The sequence below is a fragment of the Oncorhynchus nerka genome, linkage group LG17, assembly GCF_034236695.1.
Source record: "Oncorhynchus nerka isolate Pitt River linkage group LG17, Oner_Uvic_2.0, whole genome shotgun sequence".
Lineage (NCBI taxonomy): Eukaryota > Metazoa > Chordata > Actinopteri > Salmoniformes > Salmonidae > Oncorhynchus > Oncorhynchus nerka.
The window spans coordinates 16,297,414-16,322,403 of NC_088412.1; the positions used below are offsets into that span (position 1 = coordinate 16,297,414).

General features: G+C 40.5%; 1 protein-coding gene across 1 annotated transcript in view; it reads left to right on the top strand.

The window, feature by feature from the left end:
* The first annotated feature begins 5,739 nt into the window (after window positions 1-5,739).
* The window catches only part of LOC115144774 (chemokine-like protein TAFA-5), a 62,238-nt gene continuing 42,987 nt past the window's right edge, over window positions 5,740-24,990 (top strand). The window contains exon 1 of the mRNA XM_029685831.2: window positions 5,740-6,646. Within this exon, the coding sequence (XP_029541691.1) occupies window positions 6,556-6,646 (91 nt within the window). The 5' untranslated portion in view covers window positions 5,740-6,555. The remainder of the gene's footprint in view (window positions 6,647-24,990) is intronic.

Consider the following 24,990-nt stretch of genomic DNA (forward strand, 5'->3'; position numbering starts at 1 on the left):
GAGTAAATCAGAAGCTTTATCTATACTCACCCTGTGCTTGAATACAAGGTGCGACACATAAACACAAAATAACGTATTGCAGCACCCACCACAAAACCCACTCCCTAAAAACTCAAGATAAGACAAAACCCTGCAAGATTACACAGCACTTCACCAACCAACCTACCACAGATAGTCACATACCATTATTCACACACCGCCTCCCACTACTCTCAGCCGGAGACAAAACCCTACACGCTTACTCCGTCAGACTGCATTACAGCCTCAGAAACAGGGGGACCAAAAGGGGCGTGACACGTATAGAGGGAGCAGATGAGGTGGGGGGCGGGCGGGGGGGGGGGGGACTCATTTAAACGTTACACTGCCCAGATTATTTCTAGTTCTGCAGGTGTGCTCTCTCTTCACCGGCTCCCAGGCCTCCCGGTGGTCACCACATGCCAATTAAATTCCATTACTCAAGAGGAATCTCACACCTCCACAAATTAATTGCAGAGTGCCTAGAGGAACAAAAGAACGAAAGAAAAGAAAGGCGTACTCTAATCTTTAGTGTAATGTTACTGCCTCAGGCATCTACAAAGCCCTTATTCTCCACCTCCCCATTGGTTGGTGGCTGGGATCATTTTGAGAAATGCACCATGCACCCCATTTCAGTAAATCCAGTTTTACGCAAGGCACCCGTACTAATTTATTGTGTGCAATACGCTAACATTTACATATATTTTATGGTGATTGAAGTGTATGCGGATTGTTTGCATATTACATTTATATTGAGAAAAGAATGCAGTGGATTTTTTCAGCAGTTTACCAACAATATGGTCTGTGAAATGTCACAAGTTTCTATACATTTAATCATGTAGTTTCCCCTTGAAACATTCTGCAATAAGCTCAGGACAGTAAAATCTATTTAAAGTTGACTGCTCTGAAAACTTCCTTGATTTCCTCATGCCAACAATCTGTGAACGTCAGAGACACAGAATGCAATAAAATGGTACCAACATGTAGAGGGTTGGGCATTTCCTTGACGATTTGAAGATGGATGATGTCTAAGAGTGTCCAGGTTCATATATCTCACTTTATGTTCGCATGAAATAAGAGGCCATTGATGGACATCAGTGAGAGAAAGGTAATCGATGAGAAAAAAGCACACAATCAAAGGGTGGCTGGGGACATTGATGGAGTTTCATGACAGATCCGGAAGTGTTGAAGGATTCGATAAGCACCTGGGCCTCTCTTAACTCTCCTGTCCTCAAAAGCTTAGCGATCAATCTCCCTGCTCTAATTTAAGAGTAGCAGGAATTGGATGGATAAAGTGGTTGGTGGTTAAATCTGTAGAGATGGGCCCCAGAGGCATGTAGCTAGAATTATTTCAATACTTCCTTTCCTTGTGTCCTTTCCCTCACAGCCACTGATCAGACAGGATTACGGAGGTCAGTGTCGTCTGGTGGAGGCCTATCCAGTCCTGTCTGCAATCAGTGGTCATGGAGGGAGTTACGACTACTGAGACTCATCAACTGTCCCCTACCTGTACCTACAGAGAACTATACATCCATCAGCTTTGCAATCATTATCCATTTTAACATGGTAAGATTAAATTCACTTCATGAACTGGAACCTCCCTCATTGAAATGTATGGTCTCTTCCCAATACATTTAATGCGTTCAACTATTGACCCCGAAGTCTATTTCCTGAAGCCATCCCTCTCCCACAACCCTCTCTGCCTCCTTGTCTCCCTCAGAGCACCCCAGGCCCATCTTTATCAGTGCAAGGCCAGATGCATCCTGGGTGGTTTAAGCCATCCATTATCAACACAAGGCCAGGTGCTTTGTGGGATGGCAGATCAGAGGTCTCCCAGGAAGCTGATTGGGTCTTGTTCCAGTGGGGAAGGAGAAGCCTGGCCGATAGCAAAGAGGCACAAGGGACAGAAGGCCAGCACTGTAACTTATGGCAATGTGATGACCTGCATGAGAGGCACACACTATTAGCTAGCTATCTGGCTATTTCCCGACTACACCATTCTGCAGGAAAGAAAAACTGTTTGGTAATAATAGTAGTTAGACAAAAAGTGTGTCAAGGGTATGTTGTTTATGTTCTTTATGTTTCAGTGACTATATGTTGACCCAGCAACTTCCATACACATGTTGTTGGAAACAGGTCGGTGTGGGCAGAAATATGTATTAAGAACATACAACAATCCCTACACTATACAGGCCACGGTAGTGGTGTAAGGCTTGGAGAGTGTACACAGTATTCAATAGTCAATTGCTTTTGAAGTTTCTGGACAATAATTGACCCAACAGACGTAGACTGTTCCTGAAAATGCCCCCACAGAAGTTTTCTGCAAGGTATCATCACGTTTCAATTTCTGCTTGAGAAAACAAATGCATTGACATTTTGATCCTGATTTTTGATAATTCTCTTATGACCTAAAAAAAAGTAAATGCAGATTTGTTAACGGTGAAGACAATATGTAGAATTAACTACAAGATCTTTAATTTTGGTAAATCTATTTTATTTAGGGAAATCCCATTGAGGCCATAGCCTCTTTTACAAGGGATCCCTGTACACAATCATACAAATTCACAATATTTACAATTTCAATGCAATAAAAACACAATATTTACAAACAATTTAATAAAAGTAACTTAGAAAACACAATCATTCCTCAATTTTAAAAAGTAATTGACTAGCTGTCTGAACTGCCCTACCCGCACCAATTCATGCAACTTTAGAGAGTTCTGGAGATCATTCCACAAGCAAGGTGCAAAAAAACTAAACACAGATCTACCTAACTCAGTGAAGACCAAATGGATCTCCAGAGTTAGCCATCGCTGTGATCTGGTCTAGTGACTCGTATGCCTGTAATTTAACAATGAAGCAAGGTATGGCGGAAGTTTGCACAAGAGGGCTTTATAAACAAAAACATTACGAGACTTAATAGAAGGCTATGCTACGTTCTGATACAGTGATGTGTACTGAACCTATCGCCCGTAATAAAGCATAGTGCGCAATGATAAACTGCGTCCATTGGCTTCAATACAGTGGCAGCTGCATTCATATAGACGATATTACTATAGTCTAAAGCCGGAATAACCGTCGACTGAATGATTTGTTTTCTGCTATTTAACAAAAGGCATGTCTTATTCCTATAAAGGAATGCCATTTTTTATTCTTAACTAACTCATCAATATGCTTTTTGAAAGATACCCTGATATTTATAACAATGTGGGCACTATTTTCTTTTAAAAATAACCTATACTTAGTTTTGCATTAAGTACCATTTTCAGTTCAACAAAGGCTTTCTGTAAAGCAAAAAAGGCAGATTGTAGTTATGAAAGAGCCTTGTCAGTAGCCTATAATCTAAAGATAATTTGCTCTGGAGAATGACCTTTTATAATATTTTTCATGTACATGTACCATGCTGCCATGGATACAGAGGCAGAGAATCATGTGTGGTTAGGCTTTTCTACAGGGCTACAAAATGTATACTATTTTACAATAGATGAGAATACTGTATTTGCTGTGATACTCTCTTAAGATAACTATATTATGCCACACAGTCATTAGAAGAGCCAATAGTGTAGGTCTATCTTAGGGGACAAGATAGTAGAGGTACAAAAACATTGGAAAAGGGGAGGATGGAGAACAACACCTGGATTGTTTTCCATCCTCCCCAGATTCAGAATATATACTTTTCATAATCATGACACGCTTTGTTTACGAGCTACTGGAGATTGAAATACAAAATCTGAAAATATTTTTAGGAATTAAAAATAGGTATTGATTGTTTCTCCATCCTCCCCAGTCATGGCATGTGTGGTTCAATAGCTATTGGCGAGAGAGAACCAAATATCTAGTGTAATGTTTAAAACGTGGTCCAGCTATAGCAAGTGGAAAATATTCCCAATACCTTGCTGAGTGAAAATCGACCACAAATGTTTCAGTCATTAACTCAAACCAGCATCATCAAAGCAACTTTGTAACAGACCCGCTGGTGTTTTCAAATCTGTGCGCATCATCAGCTGTCTCACAGACGGACAGAGAGCAGACAATATGAACCGTTAGGACATGCATTTGTCTGCTGAATTACACTTTTATTCTGTATCACTCAACTCTGTTATGCGGACTCTTGTTTATAATAAGAGGGATAAAAGAGAGGCCTATTTGTATTGTTGATGTGTTGCTGTAGTCGTGGATGGATCAGACTAACAGATAGGCCTAGAACCTAAACAAAGAAGCAGCATAAGAAGGCTACCTGGAGAAATCTGACCTGCAATTTGTAAACAAAGCTGCTGTACTTTGAAGTGACACAAATGGCAATTTAATTAATTTGGACTTTCTTGAAAATACACTTTTGTTTATCATACTACAGTCATCAACACTTAAGAACATTTTTGTCACTTTACAATGGACATACATCAATCATTTTAAAGCTCACTACATTATATTGCACAATTTACAAGCCCATTTTATAAAGGGTTAACACTGGACTATATTTAGTCAATTCCTTGTAAGAGATGGTGATTGCGACTAAATAGTTGTTTGGTAGTCTAAATTCAGTGTACTTGTCTTTAACTGCCATGTCCAGATAGTCAGACTCTTCCGACAGGCCAACTCATTTTTCTCAGCTTCAGAAGCATCTTCATTCACCAAATATGGTGTGGTTATCCTTAGATATATTCTCCAGTCTTGCCCAGAGGGAATTGTTAATATGTTGTACATTTTTATTCTAGTTAACATTTTCTTTGGAAAATGCCACAAAAATGAATTTCCCCATGCATATCTTAAGTATTTTACAGATAGAAACATGTCATAATATTTATGACACAAACTGCTATGGTCCTGGAGTGTCTTAACAAATTAAAACCAAGATTTTTAGACTGTCTTCATCCAGTATACAGAAAAATGGATTTGCATGATATGCAGATATGCTCCTTTTTTATGAGTTATCACCGAATTTTCCAAAAAATAGTAATACAAAAAGTGTTATTTGTGTCTAAATTCAACTGGTATAAATTGATTGTAATATAATTAGTCTTAAACAAATCTACTTTGAAACAAAAGTATACACATCACACATGCTTATGGGCTTAAAACAAAAAGAAGACACCCGTAACATATCAGTTGAAATGTATTACATTTTGAGTTGGCATCCCAATATTACACTTTATATACATCAAAGACTGAAATATAACAAAACCGTTAACGTAACACTGGATTTTCGTTGTTTCACAAAATGTATATTAATTATGAAATTCTGAACATTATTAATAACGTTCCACCCATGAGGCCACTAGAGGGCGAGTTGGTCATTTGACTGCAGGAAAGTGGTACAGCAACCCTCATAGTGTCTTGGTATGTTTCATAAAGGTGTTTTGAATGCGTGTAGGCTATATTCAAATGATACCGATGTATTTTTCCCTCATAGCTTATTCCTGCACTCCCCATGTTTTATGTTACGCATTCTAAGGCATGTGCATAATGCATGCATGCACTCAATCTGGAAAGGGACATTAATTAAATGGAACTAGCTAGACTGCAACACTACATTCACATTCCAAAATTATCATCGATGCATGGGAGGTATCAAAGTCTTTGTGCGAAATGTGAGAGGTAGTCATGGGTCTAACGGAATCATGTCCCCCGATATGCCCTCAACCGAAAACAGCCTGTGGAATTGCCCGGAGATAAAACACTAATGGCTGTGACGTCAGGTAGAGAGCTCAGTGAAAGTCGCTCGTGAAGCCGCGGGTAAGAACGGGGGCAAGCCCGAGACGTATTGGTATATTGAACAGTATAGTGACGCCGCAGTGTCTCCACGAGCTGCCCATCATTAATTTCACAAGTTATCCGGGTATTTGCATTACATGGTACTGAACCTGATGCTCAGCGTAGTCTGTGAGCAGTGAGCTCCTATTTGATGTAGTTTCATATTGACTTCTTATCCATCAGTTTTGGGAATATTGTGAAACACAATGGAAAGAGTCGAAATGGGTACAAGACGAAGAGAGATCTAACTTGGAGACAGCGAAGATGGACGTTTCCCAAACCGGCAGCCACTGTCTAGTTAGTGATATATCTAATGCGGAAAATATCGAGACAAATTTCATTTTACGCAATTGCTGCAAAGTGTTCCGGTGGCGCAGCCGTCTCATGTCATACTAGCCATCCCGGAGAGTGGGAATCAGAGTCACTGCGCTCCAAGCTCAGAGAATAATTTGCGGTGAAAAGCAGATTCAATTAAAGTGAGAAAATGCCTCACTTCAAATGATGTGATGGTCTAACGACTTTAACTTTTCTCTCCATTATAGGCTATCTGAAGAACGAAAGGGTTGCATTAATTTGGAATTGAAGGGATCATAAAAATTATCTGTCATGGATTGTGCCTATTTTGTATTTTACTTTGAATTTAAGCCAACGGAGTAGCCTTAGGGAATCAACTCACTTTTCTTTTAAACCCTGCTGCATTGGATCAGAATGGATGTGTCATTGTAGCCAACTGCTGCTGCTGAAGACCGCGCGCTCCGTCCGGGATTTCTGACTTTTTTCCCCTCAACGATGCAGCTCCTTCGACTAGCGTGGGCTTTAACCGGAGCCGCAGTCTGCTGTTTTGTTATCCTCCTCATTCACTCACACGTTCTAAAAGAAGGTAATTCCTTATCCATCGCTCTTCTTGGCTTTGTAGACCACTATTCTGAAACACATGTTTTATTTCACAAGCCTATGGCAATCTGTTAAAATACCATAGCCTATATTTATTCATGCATTCATGAGTAACGTTAGCCTACATCGGTTGTGAAGAGCATTGGGGGTGAAGAGGATTGGTGGTGCTTCAACTGTAAGACGCCTTAATGTCCCATAAAATACTGATTTTAATAATTCATAGATTTGTAAGGTGTAGTTTACTAAAATATCTCAACATGTATTATTACATTAAATAACATGCCTGGTGCAGAGAAAGAGAGATAGAGAGCAGTGTGTTGGGAGCAAGAATAGAGAGGTCTTTTGTTAAATTATTTATTTCGTTATTCTTCAATAGATGGCACCAGAGTCACACTGAAGGACAATGTCAGGGTCAATTGTAATTACATTTTAGCATAATTATGTATTGTGACTAAGACATACATTACTCGGTTCTGACATTCACACTTGAATAGAATGCCAGCCACATGTTTTGGCGTTTTGAAAAGGTCTGTTGTAATCACATATTTACAGACACAGTGGTTGCACACACTTCATTAACTTAATTTTGATTCACAATAAAAATGTGTGCCCACTATTATGTGAATGCAATTGTGACAGAAAATAATTACAGGCAAGTCAAACACACAAAATCTCCTTCCTGGGTGGGTAGTCCACTGCTTTGTGAGGGGTGCCTGTAATGGGTGACCCGGCGTGTTTCTTTCTCGTGCAAGGGGGCTTTGTGACAATCTATGGCACAACCATTTATAATCCCACTTCGCCCGGTGTTCTTTCCGGATCTTGGTGAGAAAGGCTGTTGAGAAAGCGCCGTTGTGACAAGTAATTGCTCTTCCATACCGGCCGTATATGTGACCAAGTGATTAAGTGCGAGTTCACAACTTTGTTATGAGATTAGATACATTTTTTCATAAACTTTATTGGAATGGACGAGGGTGTATACATACTGAAGCTGTGAGAGCTATTGAATGTGGCTGCGTTTGCATTGAGCAGATGCAGTAAGACATGCTCCCATTTTCCAAAACTGGTGGGATGTGGGCCATCTTATTTCTCGCTAAATTGTGGTCAAATGCTGGTTTCACGCACATTGTGCCCTAGTGTGGGATCTCTTCCTTAGTATTGTCTCATCTCAGATTGTATTTGATTTGATTGTGTACAACAGTATAATTTCACTCATAAAAAAATACCCCATATGGAAAAATCACATGATTTCACATGTGACATTTCCACATATTTTGCACATGTGAAATCATGTAAAACCATGTGTTTTTGGGTAACTTCACATGTGATGATATTTCACATGAAGTTTCACATGTGGATTTTCACGTGATCGCATAACCTTTCACATGTGGGTTCAAATTGTCACGAGATTGTACAGGTGAAGTGTAACATGATGTGTTCCAAAATCACGTTGTCATAGGATTTCACGTGTGAAATGTCACAAAGTGTTCCAATAACACGTTGTCATAGGATTTCACGTGTGAAATGTCACAAAGTGTTCCAAAAACACGTTGTCATAGGATTTCACGTGTGAAATGTCACAAAGTTTACCAAAAACACGTTGTCATAGGATTTCACGTGTGAAATGTCACAAAGTTTACCAAAAACACGTTGTCATAGGATTTCACGTGTGAAATGTCACAAAGTTGACCAAAAACCAGTTTTCACCTGTCGTGTGAAATCATGTGATTTTCCACATGTGAAATCATGTGGTTCAATATGTGACATGAAACTACACGATTAGCCATTGCTGTTAATTTTGCAGAACATTTTACTGTACATTTCCACAGTAATAGTGTTTTGCTATATATACTACCCTTCAAAAGTTTGGGGTCACTTAGAAATGTCCTTGTTTTTGAAAGAAAAGCAATTTTTGTCCATTTAAAATAACATCAAATTGATTAGAAATACAGTGTAGACCTTGTTAATGTTGTAAATTACTATTGTAGCTGGAAACGGCAGATTGGCCCATTATCAGCAACCATCACTCCTGTGTTCCAATGGCACGTTGTGTTAGCTAATCAAAGTTTATCATTTTAAATGGCTAATTGATCATCAGAAAACCCTTTTGCAATTATGTTAGCACAACTGAAAACTGTTGTTCTAATTAAAGAAGCAATAAAACGGGCCTTCTTTAGACAAGTTGAGTATCTGGAGCATCAGCGTTTGTGGGTTTGATTACAGGCTCAAAATGGCTAGAAACAAAGAACTTTCTTCTGAAACTCATCAGTCTATTCTTGTTCTGAGAAATGAAGGCTATTCCATGCAAGAAATTGCAAAGAAACTGAAGATCTGGTACAATGCTGTGTACTACTCCCTTCACAGAACAGAGCAAACTGGCTCTAACCAGAACAGAAAGAGGTACTGTCTGTGTTCTTTTGCCCATCTTAATCTTTTTATTTTTATTGGCCAGTCTGAGATATGGCTTTTTCTTTGCAACTCTGCAGAGAAGGCCAGCATCCCGGAGTCACCTCTTCACTTCACGCCTCCTCACTGTTGGCAATTTCTAGAATGGAATAGACATAATTTCTCAGAACAAGAATAGACTGATGAGTTTCAGAAGAAAGTTATTTGTTTCTAGCCATTTTGAGAATGTAATCGAACCCACAAATGCTGATGCTCCAGATACTCAACTAGTCAACTAGTTTTATTTCTTCTTTAATCAGGACAACAGTTTTCAGCTGTGCTACCATAATTGCAAAAGTGTTTTCTAATGATCAGTTAGACTTTTAAAATGAAAAACTTGGATTAGCTAACACAACGTGCCATTGGAACACAGGAGTGATGGTTGCTGGTAATGGGCCTCTGTACACCTATGTAGATATTCCATAAAAAATCTGTCAACATTAACAATGTCTACACTGTATTTGTGATCAATTTGATGTTATTTTAATGGACCCAAAAATAGCTTTCTTTCAAAAACAAGGACATTTCTAAGAGACCCCAATTTTTTTTAACGCTAGTGCATTTACTGTGAATTGCAATACACTTGGGTACTTTTTGGCCCATGTTGCAACTTAATGTGACACACCTCGCTTGCAATTGCATGTAAACGTAGGATAATTGTTTCGATGTGCTTATGGCACAAAGTTTTTTTTAAATCCTGTAATTTTATATTAAGTTACCGGCTACTGAGTACCAGTGAAAATGGTGGAAACAACTTTTTATGTTTTTATACAGCTAAATTGTATTTTTACAGTAAATATATTGTACAACAATGAACTGTATTCAGGAAGTACACAGAAATTCCAATTATATTCAATACCGGAAAATGTGGAATTTGGTTCACTTTCTGAAGTGACTGGAACTTAAATGGAATTGACATCAACATTGGTTAGCACACCTGGGACAGACACAACAACACCTATGATTTGAATTCACAGCCTCTTGGATGCTAGCAACATGAATTTCCTACTTCACCACCAGGTCTGTGGCCGTGACACATATGGGCCACAGATTTATTGGCAAGAATACATTTCTTCACTTTGCTAAAAGTTGCCCGGGAATCAAGTCAATAATCATGCAATTATCTGACAACACCAACGAAAAGTAGCTGTGCTCAAGGACACTTGACATTAAGGTCTATATTTAATCAGATCAAGCATACATACGTGATTGCCAACACCCTCATAGCTGGTGCAGACCTGATCTCAGCACTGCCACCATATGGTTATTTGTTACCAAGAACATGTATCCACACACTCTCAAATATAAGAGTATGGTTACGGTACAGTGTTGTTCCCTGGTGTACAAAAAGGTCAAAAGTACACATTAGGTGCCTTCGTAGGTACGCATAGGAATTCAAATGGTACTTTTTAGGGTACATGTGCAGATAATCTGATAATCTAGTATAATGGTACATTTTCTACCCAATATATTCAATATAATGCAGAGTTCGTAACCATGTGGGAGGTGGTGTAACGGGTTTCTTCTTCCTCCTCTGAGGAGGAGTAGTAGGAATGATCGGAGGACCAAAATGCAGCGTGGTATGTATCCATAATGTAATTGAATGGAAAATGAATATAAAATACAAAAGAACAAGAGAATCAAAATGAAAACCTAAACAGTCCCAAATTGTGCAAACACTGAAACGGAAAAATAATCACCCACAAATCAAGGGTGAAAACAGGCTGCCTAAGTATGGTTCTCAATCAGGGACAACGATTGACAGCTGCCTCTGATTAAGAACCATACCAGGCCAAACACAGAAATACCAACTCATAGAAAAACAAACATAGACAACCCACCCAACTCACACCCTGAGGTCAGAACGTGACAGGTGGGAATTTACCAGTTGTGACGTCGTAAATACCAGTTGGATGCATTCATGTGTTTGAACTCGTTGAGAATGAATGTAAAAGATGCAAAAACAGAGATCAGGAAGCATAGAAATAGCTCGCATAGAACAGATCTACTGCTTCTTAGACTTGCTTTTAATAAGCATGATAGATCTATAACAACAATAGGTAAAGTCCCCCCTTATCTCAGCTCGCTGGTCACCATAGCATCTCCCACCTGTAGCACACGCTCCAGCAGGTATATCTCTCTAGTCACCCCCAAAACCAATTCTTTCTTTGGCCGCCTCTCCTTCCAGTTCTCTGCTGCCAATGACTGGAACGAACTACAAAAATCTCTGAAGCTGGAAACACTTATCTCCCTCACTAGCTTTAAGCACCAACTGTCAGAGCATCTTACAGATTACTGCACCTGTACATAGCCCACCTATAATTTAGCCCAAACAACTACCTCTTTCCCAACTGTATTTAATTTATTTATTTATTTTGCTCCTTTGCACCCCATTATTTGTATTTCTACTTTGCACATTCTTCCATTGCAAAACTACCATTCCAGTGTTTTACTTGCTATATTGTATTTACTTTGCCACCATGGCCTTTTTTTGCCTTTACCTCCCTTCTCACCTCATTTGCTCACATTGTATATAGACTTGTTTATACTGTATTATTGACTGTATGTTTGTTTTATTCCATGTGTAACTCTGTGTCGTTGTATCTGTAGAACTGCTTTGCTTTATCTTGGCCAGGTCGCAATTGTAAATGAGAACTTGTTCTCAACTTGCCTACCTGGTTAAATAAAGGTGAAATAAAAATAAATAAAAACACACATTTGGTCAGGTCGCGCAAAAATGTACATATTGCAGCTTTGTAAAAAATGACAAATTCACAGCATCACAAGTTTTCATTAAGTTACTGGAAAATGGACATAACCTCTTTACAGTGCAGCTCATTACGGACACATTCTCCTGCAAAGTTTGCAGAACAGGGTCAAAGGAGTTGCTCAACTTGCATCAAACTTCTTGCAACATTTCCATTGACTGTTGGCACAAATACACATATATTTCATCACACGCCAAAATATGCCAATGAGCCCCAACCAGTAGATTGCCCCCACCCATATTTTAAAACGCAATAATGATCATAGCTTATATTCAAAATATTGTGTAGAAAAATATCCCGTTATCAACAAGATACCAAATTGTACCATGTGAGTTTAAATCTCTTTTACACTCACAGATCTAGTGGTATAGCTGCACTGTAGCAGGACATTACAGGTTGGTAGCGAGCAAGGGGTCATTAGTTTAACTCCCATTTAAGTCCCATTTTTGTTGACAGCACAAAATTAATCAAGATTTTACAGCAAAAAGAATTCAGCAGAATACTGTCATTTTATAGACGTAACACTGTCAAGTTGTATATATTTACATTTTACTGCAACTTTATTTTACTGCAACTTTAGGCAAAGTGCAGAAATGTATTTGTGGCAATAAATATATAGCCAATCTCCATTATGTCCATAGACCTGGTGGCTCAGCAGGAACATTATTCCTAACATATTACCCCTTATCAGAGTATATCAACACTCCAAGTATGGTGAATGCTCTATTGTGAAATGGTAACCATGGAAATGGTAACCATAATTCCTTTTGGTTGGAGAAACGGTGGTGGTATCTTCCCACAATGTTGAATGTTTTGGTATTCATACCCACCATTCATTGACTGAACATGTTTAATTAACAGTGTTGAATCTTCTCTCATGTACATTATGTAGTGATGAGTACCCAATACTGCCTTTAAATACAGTGTATTCAGACTTTCTCACCCAATTGCTCTGTTCGGCCGGGCGGCCAGCTCTAGGAAGAGTCTTGGTGGTCCCAAACTTCTTCCGTTTAAGAATGATGGAGGTCACTGTGTTCTTGGGGACCTTCAATACGGCAGAAATGTTTTGGTACCTTTCCCCAGATCTGTGCCTCAACACAATCCTCTGTCAGAGCACTCTGGACAATTCCTTCAACCTCATGGCTTGGTTTTTGCTCTGACATGCACTGTCAATCGTGGGACCTTTTTATAGACAGGTGTGTCCCTTTCCAAATCATGTCCAATCAATTGAATTTACCACAAGTGGACTCTAGTCAAGTTGTAGAAACATCTCAAGGATGATCAGTGTAAACAGGATAAACCTGAGCTCAATTTCGAGTCTCATAGCAAAGGGTCTTAATACTTATGTCAATAAGTTATTTCAGATTGTGTGTAGATTGATGAGGAAACATTTTTTAAATCCATTTAGAATAAGGCTGTAACTTAACAAAATGTAGAAAATGTCAAGGGGTCTGAATACTTTCCAAATGCACTGTACAGTATGTCTAAGCTCTGGGTGAACTCTCAAATCATCTATAAATGATTTACCCACATGCATAACTGCTAAAATGATACCGAATTTTAAAGTGGCAATCCTTTGAGCATTAACAAATGAGTTACCAACATTTTATAACTGCTAAAAAGATACCATTAAATAAAGTGGAAACCTACTGACCATTTATTAATGAGTTAGGCCGACCAATATTTCATTTTTTTTTTTTAATGTAGCTTCAGAGAAAGTGGAAACCTTCTGGCTATTTATAACAGTATATATTATCCTCAAAAATGCAATACATAGTGAGAACAAAATGTAATTTAATAGAAAGATACATTGGGAAAACAATTTTATTTGCAGTGACTAAAATCTGTAGCCTATCATTGGTATAGTGAGTAGCCTAGCTAATTCAGATAAACGGGGTATTTTTCTCCCCTTTTATAGTAGTACAAATCAGAATAGAAATTGAAACCAGATTAACTATTTAAAATAAAACCTAGGGTTGCATGGTCCCCTTCTGTGTCTTCATCTGTTTCTTTCTTGTTAAGCATTTCCCATCCTGGAGCCTGAGATCTTATGGGAATCTGTGGGAGAGAAGAGGAATTTATGAAGATTTAGCTTACTATCATCATTATCATGATTTATAGAATTTAGGCTTAGGTAGTTATCTTAGCAGCTACTACTACTACTAATAGTTAGCTAGTGTTCAACATTACTTGCTAATACTAATAGTTACACTGTACAGTGCTTTTGGAAAGTATTCAGACCCCTTGACTTTTCCCACCTTTTGTTACGTTTACAGCCTTATTCTAAAATGGATTCAGTCCAAAAAAATCCTCAATCTACACACAACCCATAATAACAAATCGCAAACAGGTTTTTTGACGTTTTAGCAAATGTAAGTATTCAGACCCTTTGCGATGAGAATCCAAATTTAGATCAGGTACATCCTGTTTCCATTAATCATCCTTGAGACATTTCTACAACGTGATTGGAGTCCACCTGTGGTAAATTCAATTGATTGGACATGATTTGGAGAGGCACAGAACTGTTTTTTTATTTTTTATTATTATTATTTTTTTATTATTATTTTTTTTTTATTAACAACAAATCAATACATAAAGCACATGAGGGAACACAAGCATACATAGATTACAAACAATAAGCTCTCACAGATGTCAGAGCAAAAACCAAGCCATGAGGTCGAAGGAATTGTCTATAGAGCTCAGAGACAGGATTGTGTCAAGGCACAGATCTGTGGAAGGGTACCAAAAAATGTTTGCAGCATTGAAGGTTATTGATAACAGTGGCCTCCATTGTTCTTAAATGGAAGAAGTTTGGAACCACCAAGACTCCTAGAGCTGCCCAACCGGCCAAACTGAGCAACGGGGAACTCGATGGTCACTCTGACAGAGCTCTAGAGTTCCTCTGTGGAGATGGGAGAACCTTCCAGAAGGACAACCATCTCTGCTGCACTCCACCAATCAGGCCTTTATGGTAGAGTGGCCAGACGGAAGCCACTCCTCAGTGAATGGCACGTGACAGTCCACTTAGTTTGCCAAAAGGCACCTAAAACTTTCAGACCAGGAGAAACATGATTCTCTGGTCTGATGAAACCAAGAGTGAACTCTTTGGCCTGAATGTGGCACAAAGTGCAGAGAGATCCTTGATAAAAACCTGCTAAAGAGCGCTCAGGACCTCAGACTGGGGCGAAGGTTCACCTTCCAATGGGACAACAACCCTAAGCACACAGCCAAGAAAAACGCAGGAGTAGCTTTGGGATAAGTCTCAATGTCCTTGAGGGGCCCAGACAGAGCCCGGACTTGAATCCGATCAAGCATCTCTGGAGGCATCTGAAAATATCTGTGCAGCGACACTCTCCATCCAACCTGACAGAGCTTGAGAGGATCTGCAGAGAAGAATGGGAGAAACTCCCCAAATACCGGTGTGCCAAGCTTGTAGCGTCAAACCCAAGAAGACTCAAGGCTGTAATCACTGCCAAAGGTGCTTCACAAAGTACTGAGTAAAGGGTCTGAATACTTATGTAAAACCTGTTTTTGCTTTGTCATTATATATTGTGTGTAGATTGACGAGGAAACAAACCTTTTTATCCATTTAAAATATGGCTGTAACATAACAATGGGGAAAAGGTCAAGGGGTCTGAATACCTTTCGAATGCAATGTATGTAGTGAGGCTATGTTGAACTAGTTGTGTGAACCAATTTTAATCAGCCACAATGGCTGACTTGCCATGTTTTCAGAAAATTAAAAAACATCTCTGACATTGGGGGCAAGAAGCATCATGATACAAGATGATAGGGTATGGGTTTGTTTACACGCCATGGTAATAGAGATACTAACCATTATAAGAAGAACAGCAACCGACGCTGCATGATGTCAAAAGCAATTTCAACCTAATCATTATTTCCCTGTTTTGACTTGAAGGCCAAACAAAGGAACCTGCATTTGTGGCACGGCCATTTAGTGCATTGCGTGATTGTTATTCCTATTTTCAATTTGGAGGAAATTAAAAAAATATGGCTTTTAATGAATATCCCATATCAATGAATGTCACTTTCCCTTATTCCCTCATCCTTGAATAAATTGCATGCCAGTTGCAATTGTATCCCAACTGAAAGCAATTGGAAAATATTATGATTCAGGCTATGTAGCAAGTGAAAAAGCAATATCACCACAGAAAGCTCTCTCTCATTTCCTGCTATAATTTCATTATTTGTGATCATGAGTGGGCCTGGTTATGCCTGAGATGTTTATTCCACAATGAAGAGCATCACATGGTGTTCATTTGCTCTCATTGCTTTTGCCTTTCACCAGTTGATCACTAGTCATGATCTTCAGTTTAGAATGCAATTAGTTTAATCGGCTGTGTTTGTTGGGGATGGGGAAGAAGTGTGACCGGTCCCCGAGGACTGGAGTTACTCTATCTGAAATAGGGGAAATGGAAGACGCATTGTTCTCAAAGTAAGGAAAGTGTGTCTGGTTAACATTGTTTGAATTTCATGCTTAAAACAGATCTTTCTTTTTGTGAACCTGTACATAAACTTTCCTTGTCTTACATGTAAAGCGCTCTATAAATTAGTATATGCAAAATTCCAGATAGTATTTTGAAGAATAATTCAGATGGCTTTCTCTGCTAGTAAATATCTATACTATATATACTAAAACACAGATTAAACAAGGAAGTGCCCTTGACAAATGACTCTGAATTGCATAACTGTATATTCATGTACTGTATCTATCCTGCCTATCATCTATCTGCCCAACTTTCATTTACAATGTCTTTCATCCATCCATCCATCATTCATCCATCCATCTTCCATCTTCCTTCATCCACCCATGTCTGAAATGTCTACATGTTAATGGTTTTAAATGTATATAAATTGTAAAGTCTTTTAGTCTTTTTCATTAAGTCTGACCCCAAGAAGACTGTCGTCATAGCGTCAGCTAATGGGGATCCGAATAAAATAATCCATCCAACTTCCATCCACTCCTTCTTCCATCCTTTAATCCATCTATCCATCCATCTGTCAATCTAAGCAACCACAACATTATGTTTGTTAAGGTGGTGTAACATGCAGGTGCATATGTACAGCATACATTATACTGTATTGATTGTAAAGAGGTAACACTCCATGGACCATTTGTCTAAATTATTGTAATTTATGTTACCCACAAATGGTTTGTGGATAACATGGATGGATGGAAGATGGATAGATGGATGGATGGAAGATGGATGGATGGATGGATGATTGAAAGACATTGTAAATAATTGGGCAGATAGATGATAGGCAGGATAGATACAGTACGTTGCACAATAGTTTATGTTGGGAATAACAATTATTATCTAGATATGAAGTGAATATGCCCTTGTCAAATTGGCAATAAATGGAAATAAAAACAGTAGAAATGATTGACTTCAAAGTCATAATGGTCAGTCAGTAAATACACACAGAAGTGCAACAATTTTTGTATTCATTCCATGTTCAATGCAGGGCCTTGTAACCTTTCTTGATTCTTAGTCCTCTGAGAACTCTATCTGAACATTCCTGTAGTATAAAGGCTAGCCTTGTGCTGGAAAGTGACCGGTGGAAATGATGAATCGATCAAGAGATGATGAAATTTACCAGTCAAAAATGACACAATGTTTCAAACTTAAAGTTGTGTGAATGTGGGCTTTTGCATTTTCTGAATGTCCTCCATGGCACTTTCCATGCTAAAACAGGCTTGGGGGCACTAGTCCTCTGTCTATCTCTTTATCACCACCCCATTGAGCTCCTCTTTTTTCCTAGTCAGTTTCCATCCAACCTTTTTAGGCAAGAAAGTGTCATGACAGGCCTGATGGAAACAGAAAAATTGTCAGTAAACCAAATGTTGACAAATGATGACAATATTGATATAATAACCATGGTGTGTGGTCCTCCCACTACAACTCAGGAAAGCATGCAGTTCATTAGTCTGCAGATTAAATAAATGATGATGAACTTCACAGGGTGGTGAAAGTGCAAGGTGATGAGCTTGATGTTCCTTTCCAATAAATATCAAGAGTCTAATTCTACTGACATGATCATCAATGCTTGGTTGCTGTTTGACAAATACAAATAATAGCAATAAGTTATTTGTATGTGCATTATGTCAACGGCTACAGCCTAACCCAAGTCAATTTGACGGAAACATCTCTGGCGAGAACATGGACGTATTGTTATTGTGCGGTTTTAGAATATTCACATTCAAATCTGTCACCAATTGGATGGAAACTTAGCTATTGTCTGTCGGCTTTATTTCTGTGGAACATGCTAGATGGAGGCGTGAAGGATAGCAATGAATTGGAGGTGGTGAGTAGAGAGAGCAGGGGAGAGATCGACAGATAGAAGGAACGCTATTGCCGTTCTCTGTGGTTACCATGGGATACCCGTTACTGAGTTTCCTCTTTGGCTCTTCGACCGAAGCGTCATGCATCATCTAAATGTTGGCAGAATGAATTACTGCAAATAACTACCTTTCTCTTGGGCTTCAACTGGTGCTGAACCAGGCATTTTGTTCAACATATGATCGAATAAGTAAAAAGCTCTGTTTGTGTCATTCAGAATGAGGTATAGAGCTTAGTATTTGCAGTAGTGTTTCCCAAATGGTCTGTTGAGGCCAATTCCTTTTGGATGGCAGCTTAAGACTCCCGAGTGGTGCAGCAGTCTAAGGCACTGCATCTCAGTGATAGAGGCATCACTACAGACCCTGGTTCGATTCCAGGCTGTATCACAACCGGCCGTGATTAGGAGTCCCATAGGGTGGCACACAATTGTCCCAGCGTCGTCCGGGTTAGGGTTTGTTTGGTAGGCCGTCATTGTAAATAAGAAACTGTTCTTAACTGACTTGTCTAGTTAAATAAAGGTTAAATAAAATACATGTTCTGGGTAGTAGAGACAAAGGTCTGTTGACCTGGTGGGTCACAATACATTTTCAAAAGCTTTACAAGAGTCACAGTATGTTTATGTCAAAGTAAAGACCTTTGTCTGTCAATGAAACCATCTAGGTAGATGGAGCGTTTCCATAGTCTGATGACATATCTTTCATATTTACCTTTAACCATGCACACAAGCTACATGAAAAATGCCATTCCACTCGAATCCAACCATTTAGAATTTTCGACCTCCATGTCACACGTTAGCCCCTTTCTACATGGAAAGAAGCATTCACACTTCTGAAGTAGCTCTGCTATCTCCATATGAGCAGTCAGGGGGGGGGGTGATAACCATTATCAGACTGTCTTTCACTGGCTGCCTGAGCAGTGAGAATACCAGTGATGAGATACATTAGCTCCCATACAGTCCTGAGCCTGGGGAATCGCAATGGAGTGGCCCGGTGATTGGAGTGGCCCAGTGATTGGAGTGGTCCAGAGTCATATCTTTATACAGGCTGTCAAACACAATTACAAGGTTAGTTAATTTATGGCTAGACAGACACACACACACTGCAGATTCCGACATGCTTTTTGGGTTCGTATTGGAGGAATTATTCTGAAAGCCAGGAAAACTGCAATCTCTTATTTTGTGCCACTTTTGCTGTGGACTAATCTTGCTGATTTAATTCATCCTACAAAGTTTTTTATAGTGCGTTCTTCTCTAAATGTGGCTTGAAAGCTGACATCTCTTTTCAAATGTGTCTTGGAATAGCGATCAGAGTTGGCTATAGACCCTAGTAGACCCTAGTAGTAGCAATGGAGCTTTAGTGTAGTCTTTTCTTGGAGGCAGAACTGAGCGATTTCCCCGTGTATAGGCCGGCTGCTAAGTCAAAATTGGCTATATTGTAAAAATGTTTAAAACAATGTTATTTTTGGTCTTAACTTATGGTTAGGGTTATGGTTAGGTTCAAAATCAGATGTTATGACTTTGTGGCTGTGCCAGCTAGTGACCACTCTGCAGAGCTGCCTCCAGAACAAGACTCATGATGAGCCTCAGCCGATGTCTACATCTCCTTGTTTAAAACATGGACTCAACCAAGCATGAGCCAGTGCACTGCATTACAATATGTCATTTGGACAGGAACATTACCATAGCATATCTTTGGCCTTTTCACTAGGAGTGAAATAAGTGGCAAAGAACTGAAGTAGTGGCAAAGAACTGAAGTACTCAAGTAATTTCACTCTCCATTGCCGTGTAAATCGCATCTCTCTTTTCTACAGAGACATGCAACAAATTAGATTTTTTAAATTTGATAAACAAACACAGATATTATTATTTTTTGACTCATCTCAAAGGACAAGCTACTTAATCGCCTAAATCATCATGAATGTATACAAGCTTGGTGTCCTTGCTGTCTTCAACTCTTAGATTTGTAAACAAGTGTGTATGTGGGCACATATCCTTTGAAACAGACATATTTTCTGATACTGTACTGTGTTCATTTTTTCAATCCACTCCTGTGGGACAAGTATCACTGTCAGTGCTGCCTTTTGGCTGTGGTAAGCCACGGATGAGTGCCAAGATGATCTGGCAAGGGGACAGACAACCGGCAGACTCCCTCCACAGTATACCCAGGCCTCCAAGGGGTTCACCACGGAAACGTCCTCTTCTAAGCAGCCCTCTCTATATCCCAGCAGCCAAAACAGGGAGGTCAGTTTGGTTTTTAAGCTTGGTGAACATGTTGTTTATGTGCTCCTGTAGCATCCATGTTGGATTGTTGCATTCCATCTCCCTGATTGTTGTTGTGTCAGACAAGGCTATTGTTAGCATGTAGATTCTGTCTGTACCTCCATTTCATATCATTGTCCTTGACTATTTCATGAAGGACTTTACATTAGATCAGAAATAAATGAGCTCCCTGTCAAGGAAATATGTTTGAATGTGTAGCATTCGTCCTTCCACAGTAAGACGGCTCTTCACAGTGATTCCTTTTTGTTGTAAAAGAGGGGTTTTGAAGAACATGACATTGTCAGGGGAAAAAGCCTCTTCTGGATGACACAGTTGTCAGTTTGACTGCCATAAAAACGAAGGACTAACTGAAGTGGAGAGTGGTGGTTGACGTAGCAAGCAGTTGCACTGTCACTCGGTACGTACACAGACCCAAGACACATTTATCTTGTCAAAGCCGGCGTTGTCGCCCATCACGACTTTGGGGTACTTAGTAGGGCTCAGCCTTATCACTAAAATATGTTTGGGTAGATTAGTGTCTGTTTGATAAGCTACATGGCTGAGGCTCATTTTTCCTTCCAAACAACGTGGTTCTTGATTTCTACTTAAGAACAAAACTAGCTTTTTTCCTCAAGAGGCATCAACAACTGACTGTTAGCCATATTTAATAAGGAATCATTTTTGTGTTCTGTTTCCAAAGTAATTCTTAAGTACATAAACTGTACAATAGGGACATATTAAGGGATTGGGTAAGCATCACTTTTCACCAATGCCATGAGACAAATAATACATGTTGAACATTTTACATGTTTGAAATAAGACGCCCCAAGCAAGGTAAACCCTGAAGTATAAAGCCTGTCCCTGGCAAGCACATAAGTTCTTACCCAAGGTTATGTAGAGCCACCATTTTTTTAAGTGCATATCCAAGGTCAGAGTTTGCTCACCAAATTTAGTTAAAATGCTCTGCATATGAAATGCTTATGCAGTACTGCACTTTGGTATCTTATTGCTTTGCACTGTGATTTTCCTATCCAGAGTTATTTTTGCTACCCTATGTCAGAGCTCCTTTGATCAAGTATTTTCTGAGGGTAGAGGTCAAGGATTGAGATCAGAGATGGGGGGAAAAGGAATCGAACCCTGAGAGGAAAGAAAAGACAGGGAGGTCACACTGGGGGAGGTAGTACTAAGACAGGGAAGATCACACTGGGGGAGGAAGTACGAAGACAGGGAAAGTCACACAGGGGGAGAGAGTACTAAGACAGGGAAGATCACACTGGGGGTGGTAGTATTAAGACAGGGAAAGTCACACTGGGGGAGGTAGTACTAAGACAGGGAAAGTCACACAGGGGGAGGTAGTACTAAGACAGGGAAGGTCACACTGGGGGAGGTAGTATTAAGACAGGGAAAGTCACACAGGGGGAGGTAGTATTAAGACAGGGAAGGTCACACTGGGGGAGGTAGTACTAAGACAGGGAAGGTCACACTGGGGTAGGTAGTATTAAGACAGGGAAAGTCACACAGGGGGAGGTAGTACTAAGACAGGGAAGATCACACTGGGGGAGGTAGTATTAAGACAGGGAAGGTCACACTGGGGGGAGGTAGTACTAAGACAGGGAAGGTAACACTGGGGGAGGGAAAGTCACACAGGGGAGGTAGTACTAAGACAGGGAAGGTCACCCTGGGGAGGTAGTATTAAGACAGGGAAAGTCACACTGGGGGAGGTAGTACTAAGACAGGGAAAGTCACCCAGGGGGGGGTACTAAGACAGGGAAGGTCACACTGGGGAAGATTAAGACAGGGAAGGTCACACTGGGGGAGGTAGTACTAAGACAGGGAAGGTCACACTGGGGGAGGCGGTACTAAGACAGAGAAAGTCACACAGGGGGAGGTAGTGCTAAGACAGGGAAGATCACACTGGGGGAGGTAGCATTAAGACAGGGAAGGTCACACTGGGGGAGATAGTACTAAGACAGGGAAGGTCACACTGGGGGAGGAAGTACTAAGACAGGGAAGGTCACACTGGGGGAGGTAGTACTAAGACAGGGAAAGTCACACTGGGGGAGGAAGTATTAAGACAGAGAAGGTCACACTGGGGGAGGTAGTATTAAGACAGGGAAGGTCACACTGGGGGAGGTAGTATTAAGACAGGGAAGGTCACACTGGGGGAGGTAGTATTAAGACAGGGAAGGTCACACTGGGGGAGGAAGTACTAAGACAGGGAAGGTCACACTGGGGGAGGTAGTACTAAGACAGGGAAGGTCACACTGGGGGAGGAAGTATTAAGACAGGGAAGGTCACACTGGGGGAGGTAGTACTAAGACAGGGAAGGTCACACTGGGGGAGGAAGTATTAAGACAGGGAAGGTCACACTGGGGGAGGTAGTATTAAGACAGGGAAAGTCACACTGGGGGAGGTAGTACCAAGACAGGGAAAGTCACACAGGGGGAGGTAGTACTAAGACAGGGAAGGTCACACTGGGGGAGGAAGTACTAAGACAGGGAAGGTCACACTGGGGGAGGTAGTATTAAGACAGGGAAAGTCACACTGGGGGAGGTAGTACCAAGACAGGGAAAGTCACACAGGGGGAGGTAGTACTAAGACAGGGAAGGTCACACTGGGGGAGGAAATACTAAGACAGGGAAGGTCACACTGGGGGAGGTAGTATTAAGACAGGGAAGGTCACACTGGGGGAGGTAGTACTAAGACAGAGAAGGTCACCGGGAGAGGTAGTACTAAGACAGGGAAGGTCACAGGGAGAGGTAGTACTAAGACAGGGAATGTCACACTGGGGGAGGAAGTACTAAGACAGGGAAGGTCACACTGGGGGAGGTAGTATTAAGACAGGGAAGGTCACACTGGGGGAGGTAGTACTAAGACAGAGAAGGTCACAGGGAGAGGTAGTGCTAAGACAGGGAAGGTCACACTGGGGAAGGTAGTATTAAGACAGAGAAGGTCACCGGGAGAGGTAGTACTAAGACAGGGAAGGTCACGGGGAGAGGTAGTACTAAGACAGGGAATGTTACACTGGGGGAGGTAGTATTAAGACAGGGAAAGTCACAGGGAGAGGTAGTACTAAGACAGGGAAGGTCACACTGGGGGAGGTAGTATTAATTAAGACAGGGAAAGTCACAGGGGGAGGTAGTACTAAGACAGGGAAGGTCATACAAGGGGGGTAGTACTAAGACAGGGAAGATCATACAAGGGGGGTAGTACTAAGATAGTACTAAGACATGGAAGGTCACACAGGGGGAGATGTGTGTGGGAAAAAAATTTGGAGAGAGAGAGGAAAGAAGCAGGGAGAAAGAGGGAAAGAGAGAGGATGTGTGTGAGTATATTTACCATACAGCTGATCCACAGCACCATTTCTGAGGCTGAATGAATGGATGAAGGGGAGAGATTAAAGCCTAGGCGTTGGGAAGTCTGCATTCAGTCACTGCAGTGACCGCGGGTGCCCTCTCGCATGCTGATGAACTCCAATGAATGGGCCCATGGACTCTCCCTACTCCAATATCTACCAGACCCCAACAATTATGGCCTATATGCAGGAAAGGACGACAGACAAATGGCAGTTTCTCTCCAGAGAAGGAGTTAGCGAGGTAACTTTGGTCAACTCTGAGTTCAAGTCGGGATAACTGGTACCACACAAGTGGCTCATCTTTTAGTCAGATTAATTTCTATGGCATCAAATGCTTCAGAACTATCCTGCTCTGGGGCAGGCTAACTCAGAATTGACACAATTCATCCTAAATGGAGTGTCTGAGCCGCAAGTTGAGGACCAATTAAATCAGATTCCCTCCCTCTTGCAAATGTGTTTACACAGTTGAAGTCGGAAGTTTACATACACCTCAGCCAAGTACATTTAAACTTAGTTTTTCACATTTCCTGACATTAATTGTACAAATTCCCTGTTTTAGGTCAGTTAGGATCACCACTTCATTTTAAGAATGTGAAATGTCTTAATAATAGTAGAGAGAATCATTTATTTCAGCTTTTTTTTATTTCACCACATTCCCAGTGGGTCAGAAGTTTACATACACTCAATTAGTATTTGGTAGCACTACCTTTAAATTGTTTAACTTGGGTCAAACGTTTCAGATAGCCTTCAACAAGCTTCACACAACAAGTTGGGTGAATTTTGGCCCATTCCTCTTGACAGAGCTGGTGTAACTGAGTCAGGTTTGTAAGCCTCCTTGCTCGCACACGTTTTTTCAGTTCTGCCCACACATTTTCTATAGGATTGAGGTCAGGGCTTCGTGATGGCCACTCCAAACTTTGACTTTGTTGTCCTTAAGCCACAACTTTGGAAGTGTGCTTGGGGTCATTGTCCATTTGGAAGACCCATTTGTGACCAAGCTTTATCTTCCTGACTGATGTCTTGAGATGTTGGTTCAATATATCCACATAATTTTACGTCCTCATGATGCCATCTATTTTGTGACGTGCACTAGTCCCTCCTGCAGCAAAGCACACCCACACATTATGTCGCCACCCCCGTACTTCA